General features: G+C 39.0%; 3 protein-coding genes across 5 annotated transcripts; all 3 read right to left on the reverse strand.

The window, feature by feature from the left end:
* Nucleotides 1–1719: 1719 nt before the first annotated feature.
* Nucleotides 1720–6933, reverse strand: LOC112190668 (F-box protein CPR1). 3 transcript variants are annotated; one of them, XR_002932512.2, is made up of 5 exons: nucleotides 5645–6933; nucleotides 4538–4726; nucleotides 3191–4321; nucleotides 2931–3040; nucleotides 1720–2809 (listed from the first exon to the last, which is right to left on the reverse strand). XR_002932512.2 is itself a non-coding variant. In XM_024330141.2 (2 exons), exon 1 carries the CDS (start codon nucleotides 6839–6841, stop codon nucleotides 5684–5686), a length of 1158 nt encoding a protein of 385 aa, XP_024185909.1. In that variant the 5' UTR covers nucleotides 6842–6933; the 3' UTR covers nucleotides 4459–4726; nucleotides 5645–5683. The 3 variants fall into 3 exon arrangements, 1 of the variants encoding a protein (XP_024185909.1); XR_005807318.1 differs by having other exon boundaries at nucleotides 3178–4321; XM_024330141.2 differs by lacking the exons at nucleotides 1720–2809; nucleotides 2931–3040; nucleotides 3191–4321 and having other exon boundaries at nucleotides 4459–4726.
* A 3507-nt stretch (nucleotides 6934–10440) lies between these two features.
* LOC112185509 (F-box protein CPR1-like) lies at nucleotides 10441–11148 on the reverse strand. Its single transcript, XM_024323765.2, has 2 exons — nucleotides 11049–11148; nucleotides 10441–10950 (listed from the first exon to the last, which is right to left on the reverse strand). Exons 1-2 carry the CDS (start codon nucleotides 11108–11110, stop codon nucleotides 10449–10451), a joined length of 564 nt encoding a protein of 187 aa, XP_024179533.1. The 5' UTR covers nucleotides 11111–11148; the 3' UTR covers nucleotides 10441–10448.
* A 789-nt stretch (nucleotides 11149–11937) lies between these two features.
* On the reverse strand, nucleotides 11938–15227 carry LOC112185928 (F-box protein CPR1). Its single transcript, XM_024324259.2, has 2 exons — nucleotides 13948–15227; nucleotides 11938–12158 (listed from the first exon to the last, which is right to left on the reverse strand). Exon 1 carries the CDS (start codon nucleotides 15153–15155, stop codon nucleotides 13989–13991), a length of 1167 nt encoding a protein of 388 aa, XP_024180027.1. The 5' UTR covers nucleotides 15156–15227; the 3' UTR covers nucleotides 11938–12158; nucleotides 13948–13988.
* Nucleotides 15228–15906: the final 679 nt, after the last annotated feature.

A 15906-nucleotide genomic window follows, 5' to 3' on the forward strand; every position in this document is an offset into this window, starting at 1 on the left:
CATCAATTAGATCACAAACCCTTCAATTCCTCTAAGCCTTCCATCACCAAAGAGATTCGTTGAAAGAGTATGGCCTCGAAATCACGTGACATTCCAGACATTTATATTCTAATCGTCACATCTGAAAAAGCAATTCCCTCTTTAACATCTCCCTTCCTGCCATGATGCTAATTCTCCACGCATATGAGGGTGTCTTTCCAAACACGGCCTCTTGGAAGTGGGAGTTGGGGTAATACTTAGGCACTTAGCCTTGTACATGCGAGCAATGAGAGAGTTTGAATTTTGTAGAAGTCTCCATCCTTGTTTAGCCAAAAATGGGAAGTTGAAGCAATACATATGTCGGAAGCCCAAGCCGCCCTCCGATTTAAGTACAGATAGCTTCTCCCATGAAACCCAATGTATCTTCTTCTCCTCTTTTTCCCCCACCAAAATGAGCTATGCACTCTTGCATCTCTTCACACAGGTGTTGCGGAAGCTCAAAGCAACTCATCAAATAACTTCGAACCGCCTATTCCCCTACTTTGATCATAAGCTCTTTCCTTCCGCCACTTAGGCTTAGTTTGGGATTGTTGTGCTGTGAGAGGAAGCACTTCCGAAATTGCTGTGAGAGAAAGCACTTCCGAACTTGCTGTGAGCAGAAGCAGCTGAGGTGTTAATAAACTGTTTTTAAAAGTGTTGTGAGAAAGAAAAGCAATTTCTAGGTGTTTAGTAAGTTGCAAGGCAAAAGTACTTTGACTTGGTATAATTACTAAAATGGTCATACAGGCTAAGTTATGCTACTAAAAATACATAATTTTGTTTTTTGATTATGTAACTATACCAAATAAAAAAACTTCTCATGTATTATCCTTGTACCCTTGCTTGGACCGAATAAAAGATTTACTTTAAACCCTTCAATATGCATATTATGTTATACTATTACACAAAATAAGTCTAGAATATTTGGATTAATTTCCCAACTATAGTTCAACAGGAACCATGACACAAAATATATTAAAGTCACTTGAAGTTTGCAACTAAATACTAAGTAGATGCATTCATTAGACTTTGTGTAATTGTATTTCTTAACACCTCCATTTCTTGTCTTCCCGGACCATCTCCTTCATGTTCGTTATCCTCCATCTCTTCACTTGAGTAATTTTCACTTTCATTAAAATCAATATCTCGTTCAGATAGATTAAAAATATAAGGTGCCAACTAGCACCTCTACATTTATGTAGTATATTTTATACTGTATTTTTAAATGAATCAAACTACCCAAACTAAAAATTTACAGTTAAACTCATCAAACTTTAAACATCAAGACTCTTCCACCCCAAGGCTTCAACCCTTCCTTTGATACTGCAAACCTTCTACGAATAAGCTGCAAGATAAAATTTGTAGTTACAGACAACTAAATCATTGAGTGAAATTCAGTCTCCAACTACGTAGAGATCAGTTGAGCAGATTATATACTAAAAATCACACAGTCAAGGATAACACAAGGCCAATTTCACAAAAACATAAGATAATTGAATATTCATGCAAAATTCTCGGTTGTAATGGGAAACGATGTCATGCAAATCATCGCCAGGCGAAAGAATCAGCAAGTCTGGAACCAAGTCATCTTTTTGAACCTGTGTAACAAATAAAATTTGAAACAACAAGAAATAAGAGTCCAAGTGGCATGGTGAAGAAAGTAAAAAATTTAACACTTGAAAAAGATTACAACACAATCACTTGTCATCAATCGGCAGTTTCTGACAAGATACTTTACTAGCTAGTTAAGGTCATACATGTTTACTTCATTAGATATCAAAGAAGCTAAACTAAGCAAAGCAAGATTTAAACATCAAGACTCTTCCACCCCAAGTTCTCAAGTAACAACATCATGAAACGATAAATTATTCAAGAAAACAATGAAGGTTGCCTAATGTCATCAATATCTTGCTCTTTCAGCTCTTCTTAATGATGCTGGAGAGTACAGATCAACATCTCCATTAAAAAACCCTGTTATTGAACAAATACATCTCCATGAGATACCTCTGCATATTTTGATTTCTGCACATAGTAGGTGAGTGAATGAATCATTTCTGACACTAATTAATGAATTCATATTTTTGACATGAAAATGGAGAAAAAAACCAGGCATCACATTCCAGTTTATCATAAACACACAAAATATAACTTACATATCTTCCTTTTACCACACAAAATGGTCCAAACGCAGGTATTCTGATTGCCTATTATGTCAAAACAGATTTCACTTATTTAGGTCCAGACTTCCATAGTTCAACTTGTTGAATTATGAATTACATCTCCCCGTGTGTGTATATATATTGTCTGTAACTTAAATATATATGAGATTAAAAAATGTGTTGTTAACTAAAATTACCCCGAATAGAAATATTGAAAGACAACTGAATTAGCTAGACAACATTGTTGAAATCTACAACATCTCAAGGTGTTGAAATCTACAACTAGATAGAGTTACTACTTATTTTTAAGACAGAGATCGAAACGTTCAAGTAACTGTAAGTTGGAGATTTGATCACAGCGATTGCTGAACCAAGGGGATTTGATCACAGCAAGTATTGCAAGGTCATGTAACAAATCACAGTTGCTGCTGAACCAAGAGTGCCTCCAAGTCCACGTCCACCTCCACCTCGATCCTACATCGCCACTTACACGCCCTCCACCACCTCCACTTCCTCCACCTCCACCTCTGCCACGTCCTCCCCCTCCACCTCCACCTATGGCAGCTGTTGAGGTAATGATCAAGAACAGCACGAACACAACTTTTCCAAGCATCCTTACTAAAGTTTCAGGACTGAAATATATAAAAGAGAGCAATTCGTACAAATCAATACAGTTTACCAACCCAAAATATGTAACTTGATCACTGAAGCATATAACCAAATTAAGAAACTAGATAGTAAGTAGGTGATTACCATTATACAGTTTCCCAAATGATCATATAAAACTTTGGTTAAGGTAAAGAGGTAATTGCATTGCCCAATTTCCCATGCCCACTGGTTATTGGTCAATCGAAATTCGAGAGCTGCATCAGAAGCAATAAACAAAAACCCAAAACTGATGTACGAGCAAAAGCCAAATTCCAAAAGGAAAAAAAAGGTCAAATAAAATTCAAAATACATATAATTGAATAAGAATGATCATCTGGCTCATCTTGTTTACATTTGTGTGAAACCTGGATCTGGAGGATGAAAGGCGTACAACCCACATGGTGATCCGCCGATAGTTGCAAGTAAGATCGAATTTTTTGAGTCAGATTGAGCAGTAAATCACTAGAATCCAGATCGATCAGAATCCCGAACGGTGTCACCCATTGGTAAGGGGAGAGAAGAATCGGTGAGACAATCACAGAGAGAAGGAAAGGATTTTTGCGAAGGAAGAGTGCAGTGAGTTCGACAGAACAAAAGATATGTTAGTGTAAAACTCATAAAAGAATGAGGACAATTTTGGGAGTTTATTGAATTTCATTAAGTCTCCGCGTCCTTTAGTTGATTCCCGCGGAAGCAGAATTCCAATGCTGCTATTTGTAGCTTCTCTGTTTCCACTGTTTTGAAAAGCGCTTTCAACCAAAAGCAGACTTTGGATGGTTTACCAAACAGCTCAGAAAATTTCAGGAAGTGCTTTTGGGCTCAAAAGCAGTTTTAAAAGCAATCCCAAACTAAGCCTTAGTTTCTTTCCTTCCACCCACTCAACTTTACATACCTTGACAAACTTAATGCTTTCTGCTTTGGAGTAGCTGACCATCCTCGGCAAGCCAAGATAGTTATCGTTGTAGTTTAGGTCGATAACTGTGTAGGTTTTAGGAAGTGAAATATGATTAACTAAATAGACAGCCTAGATTTGATCCCTCAAGATATTTAGCCTCAAGTCCTCAACTTTAGATTATTTTAATTATTCCAAGTGATGGACATTGTGGGTGCAATTTAAGAGAGTCAAGTATATGTTTCAAGATATATAGTTGATGAATTATTTTGCCCATGTTTCTTTCTAACTCTAAATTCTATCATTTGGGAAGACTCTTCCATTCTCCGCAGCGAATGCTCTTCTTTTTTATCAAGTTGGTCCTCAGTCGTTGACGATCTTGTGATTCTCCTTAACATACAAAGCTATAGTAAACCTAACAATAGTGTAATTGAATGTCAGTTTCATCTTTCCTTCAGCTAACAGATTCAAAACGTATGAAACAAGCAACTAGAACTTGACCGTACAGAGCAACCATTGATTTCAGGTTGGTCTGTGGCATCGTGTTATGGCTCGAGTACTCTCTCCATATCGAAACATTGAACCATGTCAATATTGGTAAACACTGTAGATTAACAGAACAAAATGGATCAAACACATTGATCAATCATAAAGCTTTACTAGACAAGCAAGTCAAGAGGATTCCAGATTTAAACAGACTTCAATGACATGAAATATATAAATTATAGTTGCACCAACACATAATACAATAATCTACATTCCTCTTCGGACAATATAAAAGTCAATCAAACAAGAGAAATATAACATTGGCAGAGCTTACCCTTGTCGAAACTTAAAACAAAGAGCGAATCTGTCAGAGTCTCAGCCACTGAACATAGATATATTAGGTAGCTGCTAAGGATCCTAAAACTGAAATTTTGAGAAATCTCATAATCACTAAAAGTGCATCCTTTTCACAGGTCCACACCACTACTAGAATGAAGCCATCAATTCGTACATCCGGAAACCCCTACAAAATCCAAGAAATAACACATTCAATTAACAGTCAATGAATCCCAGAAAACCAATTAGTCCATGACCACCAAGGAAGAATTTTGCTTTAGGAGCAGTTCAACTGAGATAAAATACAAAAGAGCAAACATTTAAAGAACTTAACTTTATTTAACAACATGGAAGGTTGAACAGAAATCAAGAAAATGAAATCGTCCAACCTCTTCACGATCACCAGAAATTCAAAAAATTAAAAACTTCTGCTTTGGAGGGGCTAAACTAAATCGGCATCATGTGTAAATTGGCTTATATTCCATCAACTATCTAGGCTCTACCAAGTAACCTCATGACAAAGGCATCAAATTTATCCCCTAGAATTATTTCTTTTTCTTCTTTTGAGATAAATGTGAAGAATTCAGAAACTCTCCGAAAACAAACCAGTCATGCATCTTCCAAAATATCAGTCCACCCTGAATGCAAAAATTCAACAGATAAATAATCTTCAAAAGGTAAAACCATAACGAATGCAGCCTCTTCAGTATAACAAACAGAGGTAAAACCATAACGAATATTCAGTTACATACATATCTAACACTCTAAGAGAAATGGGAAAATGTCAACTAAGGATTGTACATAGATATATTAAATGGCGGACTCTCTCATCTCTAGCAACCACACATAAACCAAGACCTCCAATTAATCCATAAGATTGACTGTTTAGATTAATGCAGAGTGATAAGCAAATTAACCATGAATAAACAGGCCAAACAAAGCCAGTCAAGCATTAAACATCCATGGCATCAGAGAAGGGTACAAGGAACTCAACTGATTCAGAACCACTTTTGACTTCCAAATGCATGGTTTAAGATGAGTAGAAAATAAACAAACAGTTTTTAACTGCATGAACCAGAGTCAAAATGAGGAGTAAGTGACTAACCATCTCTCATTTGAACAAAGAGCAAAGATTCCTTCCATTTCAGCTTCCTGAGGCCTTCTGATGGGTTTCGAATATCTGGACCTGCTCTTTCTTTTCAACTGGATGATAACTACCAATCCAAAGTAGACTCTCTTCATATTCAATCATACACACGCGAACCCCCTTAAGCATATACCGCCCAAGCTTCTCGTCTTCTTTATGATCAATCTTTATCAACTTGGATCCCCCGTCAGTCCATCTCGCGGCAACTGTACTACTTTCCAGAACCAAGATTTGGCCGAAACGCGAGGGCAACTCAGGCGGATGGGAGAGCTTTAAGGTAAAGAGCATAATCCATGAGCCACTGACGGCATATTCTCTCATGACCCAGAAATCAATAGAGTCAAAAGGCCCATCCGGATAACGCGATACACACAGGCACCCTCCACAAACCCCGAGCTTGCTGAAAGTCTTACCATCATGCTCGAAATTAGGCGGTGGCATTCTCCGGAACACCCCGTCTTCCAAGTCAAAAGAAACTATTTCATCCTTGTTGTCATCGACGTAGTTTAGCCAATGAAGTGCATCATTCGAAAGAGTTCCCCGAAGATCGAGTAGAAAAGGGATGTTTAGGCAAGGGGTTTCAATCTTCAGCCAAATGTGAGTTCTCAATGAGAACATCTCGACCTCTATCTCCTCTTCACGAAAGTCATAGGAGGCAACCAAAACTTTGTAATCATGGGTGGCGGACAAATAGCCAACACCATAAAAGAGTATCACATTTTCAGCTAAGGGAAAACCTGGATCAGGTAATTGCTTCAAGAATCCAATAGATGGGTTCCAGATATAAAACAATTTCTCATCAACAGCCACAAATACCAGACCATTGCAGGAGCCCAGCAGCTTGACACAACCGCCCGGTCGTGGCGGGAAAGGGAAGCTGAGCTTTCTAACGGAGGAAGGCTCTCCAAACGACGGAGTATCCAAGTCTAGGGAGTCGAGCTCGAGTCGAGGGGCGTCGGTGGAGACGAGGAGTCTGCGATTGAGGGTCTTCTGCTGCCGAGCTGCATCGAATTGGGATTGGGCGAATTTGGGATCGGACAATATAATGGAGTGCAAGCGTTTCGAAACGGAGGTGAATCGGATCAAGGACTTGACGGGCAACCAAGTAAAGATATTCACTATAATCTCTTCTGGTAGGTCTTCTGTTTCTGCCATTGCACCAAAACGAAGATGACAAAGGAGCAGGAAGGAGGCAATAGCAAAGCCAAAACTGAAACCCTATGATAATGGAACGATCTCGTCTTGTTAATAAGTGAGCATGAGAACCATCAAATGATTGGACCTAATATGTTTATCGTTGTGGTACTACCACAAACTCTTTATCTACCCATATATGGTAGAGGGAAGATATGTAATGGTCATTTATGGCTTGAGTTAATGATATATCGACATGATATTTTTCAAAAAAAAAAAATCTCATTTTAATCACCTCTTCCATTCATCTATATTGTTCACAATTGGTTGGTCGAAAATATCATTGATATTGTGGCAAATATTTTTTGGAGCCGTGACCACTTACTCAATTTTAGTTTAAAAATTGTCCACTTACTCCACTAAGAGTTTTTTAACCTCATTTACCCAATCTAACAGTGTTTGACAATATTTTCCTCATTTTACATAATAAACTACACCCATCTCTCTCTCAAACTCTCTCTCCCCCCTCCCCTAACCGATTACTCTCTCTCTCTCTCTCCCCCCCCCCCAAGCATGAAGCTGCATTGCCGTGCCATGGAGGCACCGAACTTGGAGGAAGAGATCGGAGCTTTCTCCAGTTGCGGCGAAGACACTCGACGACAAGGCCCAGCTGAGTTTTCGATTCCGACTCCGATCAACGAGGCCCAGTCTTGATTCCGAACCCAACGCCTCCAATTCCGGTCAGCTTCACGAAGGAGGCTCTGAGGTGGTGAGAAAAGAGATCAGAGCTTCTCCAGTTGCGGTGAATACACTCGACGGCAAGGCCCAGCTGAGATTTCAATTTCCACTCCGATTGACAAGGTCCAGCCCGATTCCTGTTGACGAGCTTCCTATCCTCTTAACCACGTCAACGAGCTTCCTGTCGTCAACAATAGCGTTGTGCACGCTTCCCGCCGTGGGCCGAAACCCGACGACCAGAGGTAGGTTGTCGCGCCAGATTCTGGATTTGCAACTGGAAAGAAGAGAGAAGTCGACCTGGGTGCCCAAATCAATTTTTTTTTTCATTGTTTGTTTTAATGAACTTTTTAATGTGTTGGCATCAGATCGATATATGTTGGCATCTAACTACAATTTAGCTCTAACATTTTGCTTCTACTGTGGTGGTATCCAAAAGTATGTGAATACATGTAAAAATGATGTATATTGTTGTATATGTGTTGGCAATAATATGATTATTGGGGAAATAATACAATTATTGAGGGGCATTAACACGAATATCGGAGGGTAATAATACGATTATTGGGGGTCAATAATAAAATTATTTATTTGGATAAACCTCCAAAAGCTTTCAAAATTCAAAACAACTTCATTTTTCACTAATTATTGATCCCCAATAAACTTGTTATTGAGGAGCAATAATATGTTTATTGGGGGGCAATAATATGATTACTGGGTATTATTGGGGGGTAATAAAATCAGACGCCAGAATCCGGTCATCAGTCTTGTAGCCCGATATCGGTCACTAGTCGCCGGAGTCCAAATGGGTCACCAGTCCTGTCATATGGAATCATGCTAAGCGAGTTTCCTCGAGTCATATACATGCCAAGTTTCGGTTCTGCTTTATGATCACTCTTTACCAACCAGGTCTCGTCGTCGATCCATTTCTTGGCAATTGTACTACCTTCCATAACCAAGAAACCTGTGGATAGGTTATCAGGCAAATCGAAAAAGTTAAAGAGCTTACTCCATGAGTCATAGACGTCATATTCTCTCATGACCCAGAAATCAATAGAGCCATAAACACGCCCCCCCCCCCCCCCCCCCCCTCTATTTCTTGCGTTTGGGCCAAATACTTTCCTTCATGCGAACCAAACAAGGCCGTGTGTGGAAAAAACAACTTTCTCCCTTATTTTTCCTTCATTCAGGAAAGTATTTGGCCCAAACGCAAGAAATAAACAAATTTCCTTTCCTGATGCCTACTTTCTGCGAACCTAACGTGACAAATCTAATACGGCAATATATCCACTTACTCTTGCATTAATACGGCAAATCTAAGCAAGAACACATTAATGACCTATCAAACCATGCATATGAAAGGCCATTGTCTTCCCTATCTTCTGCTTTAGGATTAGAACTAGTCTAATGTGAACAAGAAAATAGAGTAGAAAGCTGCAAGATTAAGGTGAACTATTTAGAAAAATATTCCAAGAACACACTGGTCATGCTGTCTGAAATTGAGTCAAGCCTGAAGCAAAAAATGAACAAATAAATAATCTTCAAAGGCATGAGAGTAGAGTGAGAATGAGCAGCAATAAACCAGTTCTTGGATGGGCAAACGGAGGAATTAATCCAATTATTCTTCTTGTTTTTTGACCTTCTCTTCCACCCCATCATGATCAATTGATCATCATTGAGTCAGATCGACACTCTTCATATTCCAACAAGTCAAACCCAATCCTGTCAACTATATACTGTCCGGATTTCTGTTCTTCATGACCAACCCTGATCACCTCAAAATAATTAGCTTTCAGCACAACTACACTACTTTCCATAACCTGGCATAGTGGCATATATTGACATTCTAGGTAAACAAGCTAGATGACAGAGCTCAGGTAGATCAAATCCTCGTTGTGGTTATTGGTGTAGAAAATCTAGTAAGTTTCAGGAATCTTTTTGTGACTTAGCATAAGACTGAGGCTCGAATCTTGAAACAAGGATGAGCCATATCAATAAGTAGTCAACAAGTTATGCTGAGCCAGTACCACTACTAGTACAGTCTCAGACGATTCCAAATAGACTGCATTTACAGTTGGTTTTGTGAGTCTCCTTGCATACAAATGAAGAAAGCCTAACAGAGTTACAGAACCATCTACAGGTAGCTTCAAGTGTTTGGTTTTGATCTTTGAACATTCTTTTCCACCCCCTGATAATCATGCTTGAAGCCAAACTTGACTCCTTTTATTCAATCATGTCAAACCGATTGCTCTAAACAACATTCATATCACCTACCAGACCACAATATATTATACATATGAAAACCCTACAAACTATGATGGAGTCAAGAGATGACATATATAACGCTGTTTGAGTTCCAAAGGAATCAGAAAGTTTGATCAACCAGTAACAGGGTGTAACTAAGAAGTAGATGAACAATTAAACAAATAATTTTCAAATGCATGAAAGGATAGTCAAACTTAGGAGTAATTAGCCAGCACGCAGAGCAAATCAGGACTGATCAGTAATCCTAAGTAGACTCTCTTCATATGGAATCATGCTAAGCGAGTTGCCTCGAGTCATGTACATGCCAAGTTCCGGTTCTGCTTTATGATCAATCTTTACCAACCAAGTCTCGTCGTCAATCCATTTCTTGGCAATTGTACTACCTTCCATAACCAAGAAACCTGTGGATAGGTTATCAGGCGAATCGAAAAAGTTAAAGAGCTTACTCCATGAGTCATAGACATCATATTCTCTCATGACCCAGAAATCAACAGAGCCATAAACACACACACACCACAACCCCCCACCCCCAATGACCGCACACATAGAGGCCTCCCTCAGAAACCCCAATATAGTCGAAGAATACACCATGTACATTACATGGCAGACGCATTGTCCTGAACTCCTCCTATGCTAAATCAAAAGCAAGGATTTCACCGGGATGTGATTGTAGCCAATGAAGTGCCTCATTCAAAAGAGTCCCCCGATGAATAAAGAAGGGACTGTTATGGCCAGGGTGTGGGATGGTTTTCCAAACGTGAGCTCTCAAGGAGAATATCTCCATCTCTTCTGTCCGTTCATTCCTGTCAAATGAGACTGCGAAAACTTTGTAGTCGTCGGTGGCAGACAAATAGCCAGCACCATGATAGATAAGCTGTTTATGATCTGCGGAAAAACCGGGAACGGGCAGTTCCTTGAAGAATCCAATTGACGGGTTCCAGATATAAATATTGATATCATCAAACGCTACAAACACCAAACCATTGGACGAGCCGAGTAGCTTGACTTTTAAGCCCGGATGCTCGAAAGGGAAACTGAGCTTTCTTATGGAGGAAATGTGTCCAAACGACAGCGTATCCAAGTTGAGGGGCGTCGGTGGAAAGGAGGACTCTGCAACCGAGGGTTTTGCGCTAGTGTGACAATATAACGGGGTTGTTAATAATAAAAAAAAAAAAGACAATAGTAGTAATTTATGCCGAAATCTTCTAAGCTTTGATTCTCTCCTCACCGTAACTCGACCAACACCGCTTGGAGGGATTGGTAGACATCAGGTGCGCTCCAAAAATCCATGTGATTTCGTCGGGAACACAGAGAGCAAGTAGAAGCCGACGCGGTTCAAATGGCACCGGTGCGGAGGCGGCAAATGGAGGCTGGACAACTGGGAACCCGCCAGATCGGTGTCTAGAGTCAGGTTGAGTGGTCGTCGGCCACTAAGAGAAAATTGATTAGGGTTTTGTGGTGGATTAAGGAGGGTTATTACCACTACAAGAAAATGATTTATCACGCAATAGATATATTTAAATTTTTTAAATGAAAAAAAGGACTTACAATTAGAAATTAGATACACAACAACCTCTAAGGCAACATGATCCCAAAAACTACTGAAGTTAAAACGGATCAAGGACACTAAGAGGGAGTTCCCAAACTTGCTCCAAATACGAATGGCTACTATTTGTAGCAGTAAAGTTTGCCTCCCGAAGAATGTGTATAAATCGAATCCAGTCAAAAGAATTGGCGATTAGTTTTATGTTTTTTGAGGAATGATTAATAGAGAATCTCCTCTGATAATGACACAGTAAAGACCCTTATTGCTAGCTTTACCCAGATTGTCCCAAAAAAAAAACTCAAAATTTGAGAACAAAGAGGAACAGTAAATAATAGGATTGAATTCTACCAAAATGTATAGAATCTACCAAAATCATTCCATTGATTTACAAAAACAAAACGCCTTTCTACTATTGGGCAAGTTATGTAGATTTGATCCTTCATATAGCCCGAGTTCTAGAGTATTTTGTTTCTACACAAAATGCGAAATTGATTCTAAGGTCAAAGTATACATTATAGCCCAACATTAGGATCCAATCATGGATGAGCCATATCGATAAGTAGTCAAGAAGTTAAGCTCAAGCAAGTTCACAGTTTAAGTTAGCCAGTCACTACAATCTCAGACGATTCCAAATAGATTGAATTTACAGTTCGGTTGGTGGGTCTCCACTAATCCTAACAGAGTTACAGAACATAAATACATACAGGTAGCTTGAAGTGGTGAAATTCTGAGAATCCTCATCATCACTAAGGACACATTAAGCTTGCTCTACCAATCCTGCATCTGAAAACCCTACAAAATCAATGAAACAACACATTCAATCATCAGTAAAAAAAATCCATGAAAAGAGATGCGTCAATGATCATCCTGGAAGATAATCACCCCTTTATTCTGCTTTAGGAGCAATGCAAGTGAGATATAATACAAAAAACAAATATTTAGGGAACTTAATTGTATCAACTACGTTGCAAGTTGACCATTATTTGGTAACACATATATTTCTTACATATCAAGAAAGGTAATGCTGCATTAAGACCACAGGGAGAACCAAAATTAAGAAGAAAAGAAGAAAGCAAAAATGGAAAATCTCTTCAGGATCACGAAACAAAAACTATCTTTTGCTTGTTAAGACATATGCTTCTACTATGAACTACATTTGGAGAGGTTAAAATTAAATTTTACCCTTTCCAAATGGCCTATAGCATCTTAGATACATCAACCATCTAAGCTCTAGCAAGTTATCTCATCAACCAAGGCATCAAATCACGCCCTCAAAACCCTAAATTTAGAAAACCTTCCAAGAACAAACTGGTCATGCATGTCCCAAGACAATAAGTCAAGCCTGAAGCAGAAACTAAACAAATATATAACCTTTAAAGGCATAAGAGCAGAGTGACAATGAAGAGTTAATAACAAGCACTTGGATGCATAACAGAGCAAGTAAAAAAGTTGAAATATAACTTCGCAACAAATTTAACCTTCTTGTCACCACAGACATAATTTTTTTTCTTGCCTCAGGACATCAAGAACTCAAATAGCTAACAGTAGCAAATCAGATTTGATCTGTATTATTGAACCTATACAGCTACATTTTTATGGAGAGTAAAATGGCACATACTTCAATGCAGAAAATGAAATATTGATCCAGAACTGACAAGCTCTGTTTGATACTGATACAATGTACTGCAATGCAGAATATGAAATACTAATTCAGAACTCACATACTCTGTTTCAGTTCCAAGAACATCAAAAGTACACAAATTAGAAATAAGAACTCAAACAGCTTTGCAAAGTCGTTGATATTACTCTAGAATGCTGCTCCTCTATTTGGTTTAAAGCATTTTAAAACACTGCCTAAATTCTTTTGAGTCAGCTGGTGGTACAAAGCAGAGTTTATGTGGATTGTTGGCCAGATGAAGTGACAAAATGATACTCTAGAAAATGATTTATTGAACTGCTGACTAATATGACCTGAAACAATTTCGGTAGCTATTGTGGAAGTCCTAAAAGATCATTGACACTCGTATGAAACTGCTCTAATGCATTTCCAGATATGTGTTCTAATGCTATATAAAATCAATAGGAAGAACAGAACTAAGGACAATAAATCAGAAACAAAAAAGTTAATTGCAGCCCCTTCGGTATAACAAACAAAGGTAGAAACCATAATGAATATTCAGTTATATACATATATAATACTCCAAGAGAAATGGGATCACCAATCCTATGCTGACCAAGAGAGATACTTGAACCTTTTATGCCTTCTAGGGTCAACTAACGATTGTACATAGATCTATTAAATAGCCGACTCTCTCATCTCTAGCATCCACACATAAACCAGGACCTCCAATTAATCCATAAGACTGACTGTTTAGATCAATGCAGAGAAATGAGCAAAATAAACTGGCCACACAAAGCCAGTCAAGCATTAAGCAATTATGGCATAAGAGAAGGGTACAAGGAACTCAACTGGTTCACAACCACTTTTGACTTCCAAATGCATGGTATAAGATAAGCAGAAAATAAACAAACAGTTTTCAAAAGCACGAACCAGAGTCAAAATGAGGAGTAAGTGACTAACCATCTATCATTTGAATACAAAGAGCAAAGATTCCTTCCATTTCAGCTTCCTGATGCCTTCTGATGGGTTTCGAGTATCTGGACCTGCTCTTTCTCTTCTACTGGATGATAACCACTAATCCAAAGTAGACTTTCTTCATATTCAATCATAGAAATCCGATGCCCCTTAAGCATATACCGCCCAAGCTGGTTGTCTTCTTTATGATAAATCCTTATCAACTCGAACCCCTCGGCAGTCCAACGCGCGGAAACTGTACTACTTTCCACAACCAATAATTGTCTAGAAAAACGAGGCAAATGAGGTGGATCAGAGAGCTTTAAGCTAAAAAGCATAATCCATGAGCCACTGACGCCATATTCTCTCATGACCCAGAAATCAATAGAGTACCAAACACCATAGGGATAACGCGACACACACAGGCACCCTCCACAAACCCCGAGCTTGCTGAAAGTCTTAGCATCATGGTCGAAATTAGGCAGTGGCATTCTCCGGAACACCTCGTCTTCCAAGTCAAAAGAAACTATTTCATGCTCCTCTTCCTCGTTGTAGTCGTGGTAGTTTACCCAATGAAATGCATCATTCAAGAGAGTCCCCTGACAATGAAAGAGTAGAACATCATCTGAGCGGCAAGGGGATTCAATCCTCTGCCAAATGTGAGTTCTCAATGAGAACATCTCGACCTCTAACTTGGCTCCACCAAAGCCAAAGGAGGCTACCAAAACTTTGTAGTCATCGGTGGCGGATAAATAGGCAACACCATAATAGGGTAGCACATTATCATCTAAGGGAAAACCTGGATCAGGTAATTGCTTCAAGAACCCAATGGATGGGTTCCAGATAAAAAATAATTTATTATCAACAGCTAGAAATACAAGACCATTGCAGGAGCCCAGCAGCTTGACATAACCGCCCAGTTGTGGCTGGAAAGGGAAGCTGAGCTTTCTAACTGATGAAGGCTCTCCAAACGACGGCGTATCACCCAAGTGTAGGGATTCGAGTTGAGAAGTGTCGGTGGAGACGAGGAGTCTGCGGCTGAGGGTTTTCTGCTGACGAGCTGCTTTTAATTGGGATTGGGCGAATTTGGGATCGGACAATATAATGAAACGCAGACGTTTTGAAACGGAGGTGAATCGGATTAAAGACTTCACGGGCAATCTAGAGAAGATGTTCACTATAATATCTTCAGGTAGGTCTTCTGTTTCTGCCATTGCACCAAAACGAAGATGACACAGGAAAATGAGGCGATGAGAGCTAAACCCCAAACTGAAACCCTCTGATAATACAACGATGTCGTCTTGTTAATAAATCTTAAATTTTATTGTAAAGAATTAGAAAATTGTATTGTATTCATCTTACTATGAGGTTTATATAGGGTTACATCATGTATACAAAAAGCAATACATAATAGCTATACTAATCAATCGCACATTACAAGTATGTCAATCGCATACATTACGAGTTTGTCAATCGCATACATTAAGTAATACATATTGCATGAATAATCATTATCATTCACAACACTCCATATTGGATATTTCATGTCAATAGTGTTGCCTCTGCTATGAGCTTCTAAGTTGCCTCGTCAAAAACCTTGCCAAGTAATAAAAACCCTGTGGGAAAAAACAACTTTGGTCGAAGGAGAAAAACAGCACAACGCGCGTGAATGTGGAGTAGTCGACATCCTTCAACACTCTCCCTTGTGCAGCTCAAACTCGGTGATGACGCTTTGATCGTTGTCTCACTAAAAACCTTGCCAGGTAACAAAAACCCTGTGGGACAAAAATAACCCTTGTCGAACGGCAAAAAGAGCACAACACATCATTCACTCTTCGAGATCGAACATGTAGACATCATATCTCCCCCTGATTTTTACAATTATGGGAGTTCGGATAACTTTCTTAATCCGATGCTCTTCACATGTTTCTCTGAACGGATTTGATTCACTTCAATATTTAGAAG

The sequence above is a fragment of the Rosa chinensis genome, chromosome 2 (assembly GCF_002994745.2).
Source record: "Rosa chinensis cultivar Old Blush chromosome 2, RchiOBHm-V2, whole genome shotgun sequence".
NCBI classification, from domain to species: Eukaryota; Viridiplantae; Streptophyta; class Magnoliopsida; order Rosales; family Rosaceae; genus Rosa; species Rosa chinensis.

Excerpts from the sequence above, each read along its gene's own strand:
- LOC112190668 (XM_024330141.2), bottom strand. The coding sequence starts at position 6,841 with ATGGCAGAAACAGAAGACCTACCAGAAGAGATTATAGTGAATATCTTT.
- LOC112185509 (XM_024323765.2), bottom strand. The coding sequence starts at position 11,110 with ATGGATTTTTGGAGCGCACCTGATGTCTACCAATCCCTCCAAGCGGTG. Across the intron at positions 10,951-11,048 it reads GCGGTGTTGGTCGAGTTACG|CGCAAAACCCTCGGTTGCAG; the intron begins GTGAGGAGAGAA and ends TTGTCACACTAG.
- LOC112185928 (XM_024324259.2), bottom strand. The coding sequence starts at position 15,155 with ATGGCAGAAACAGAAGACCTACCTGAAGATATTATAGTGAACATCTTC.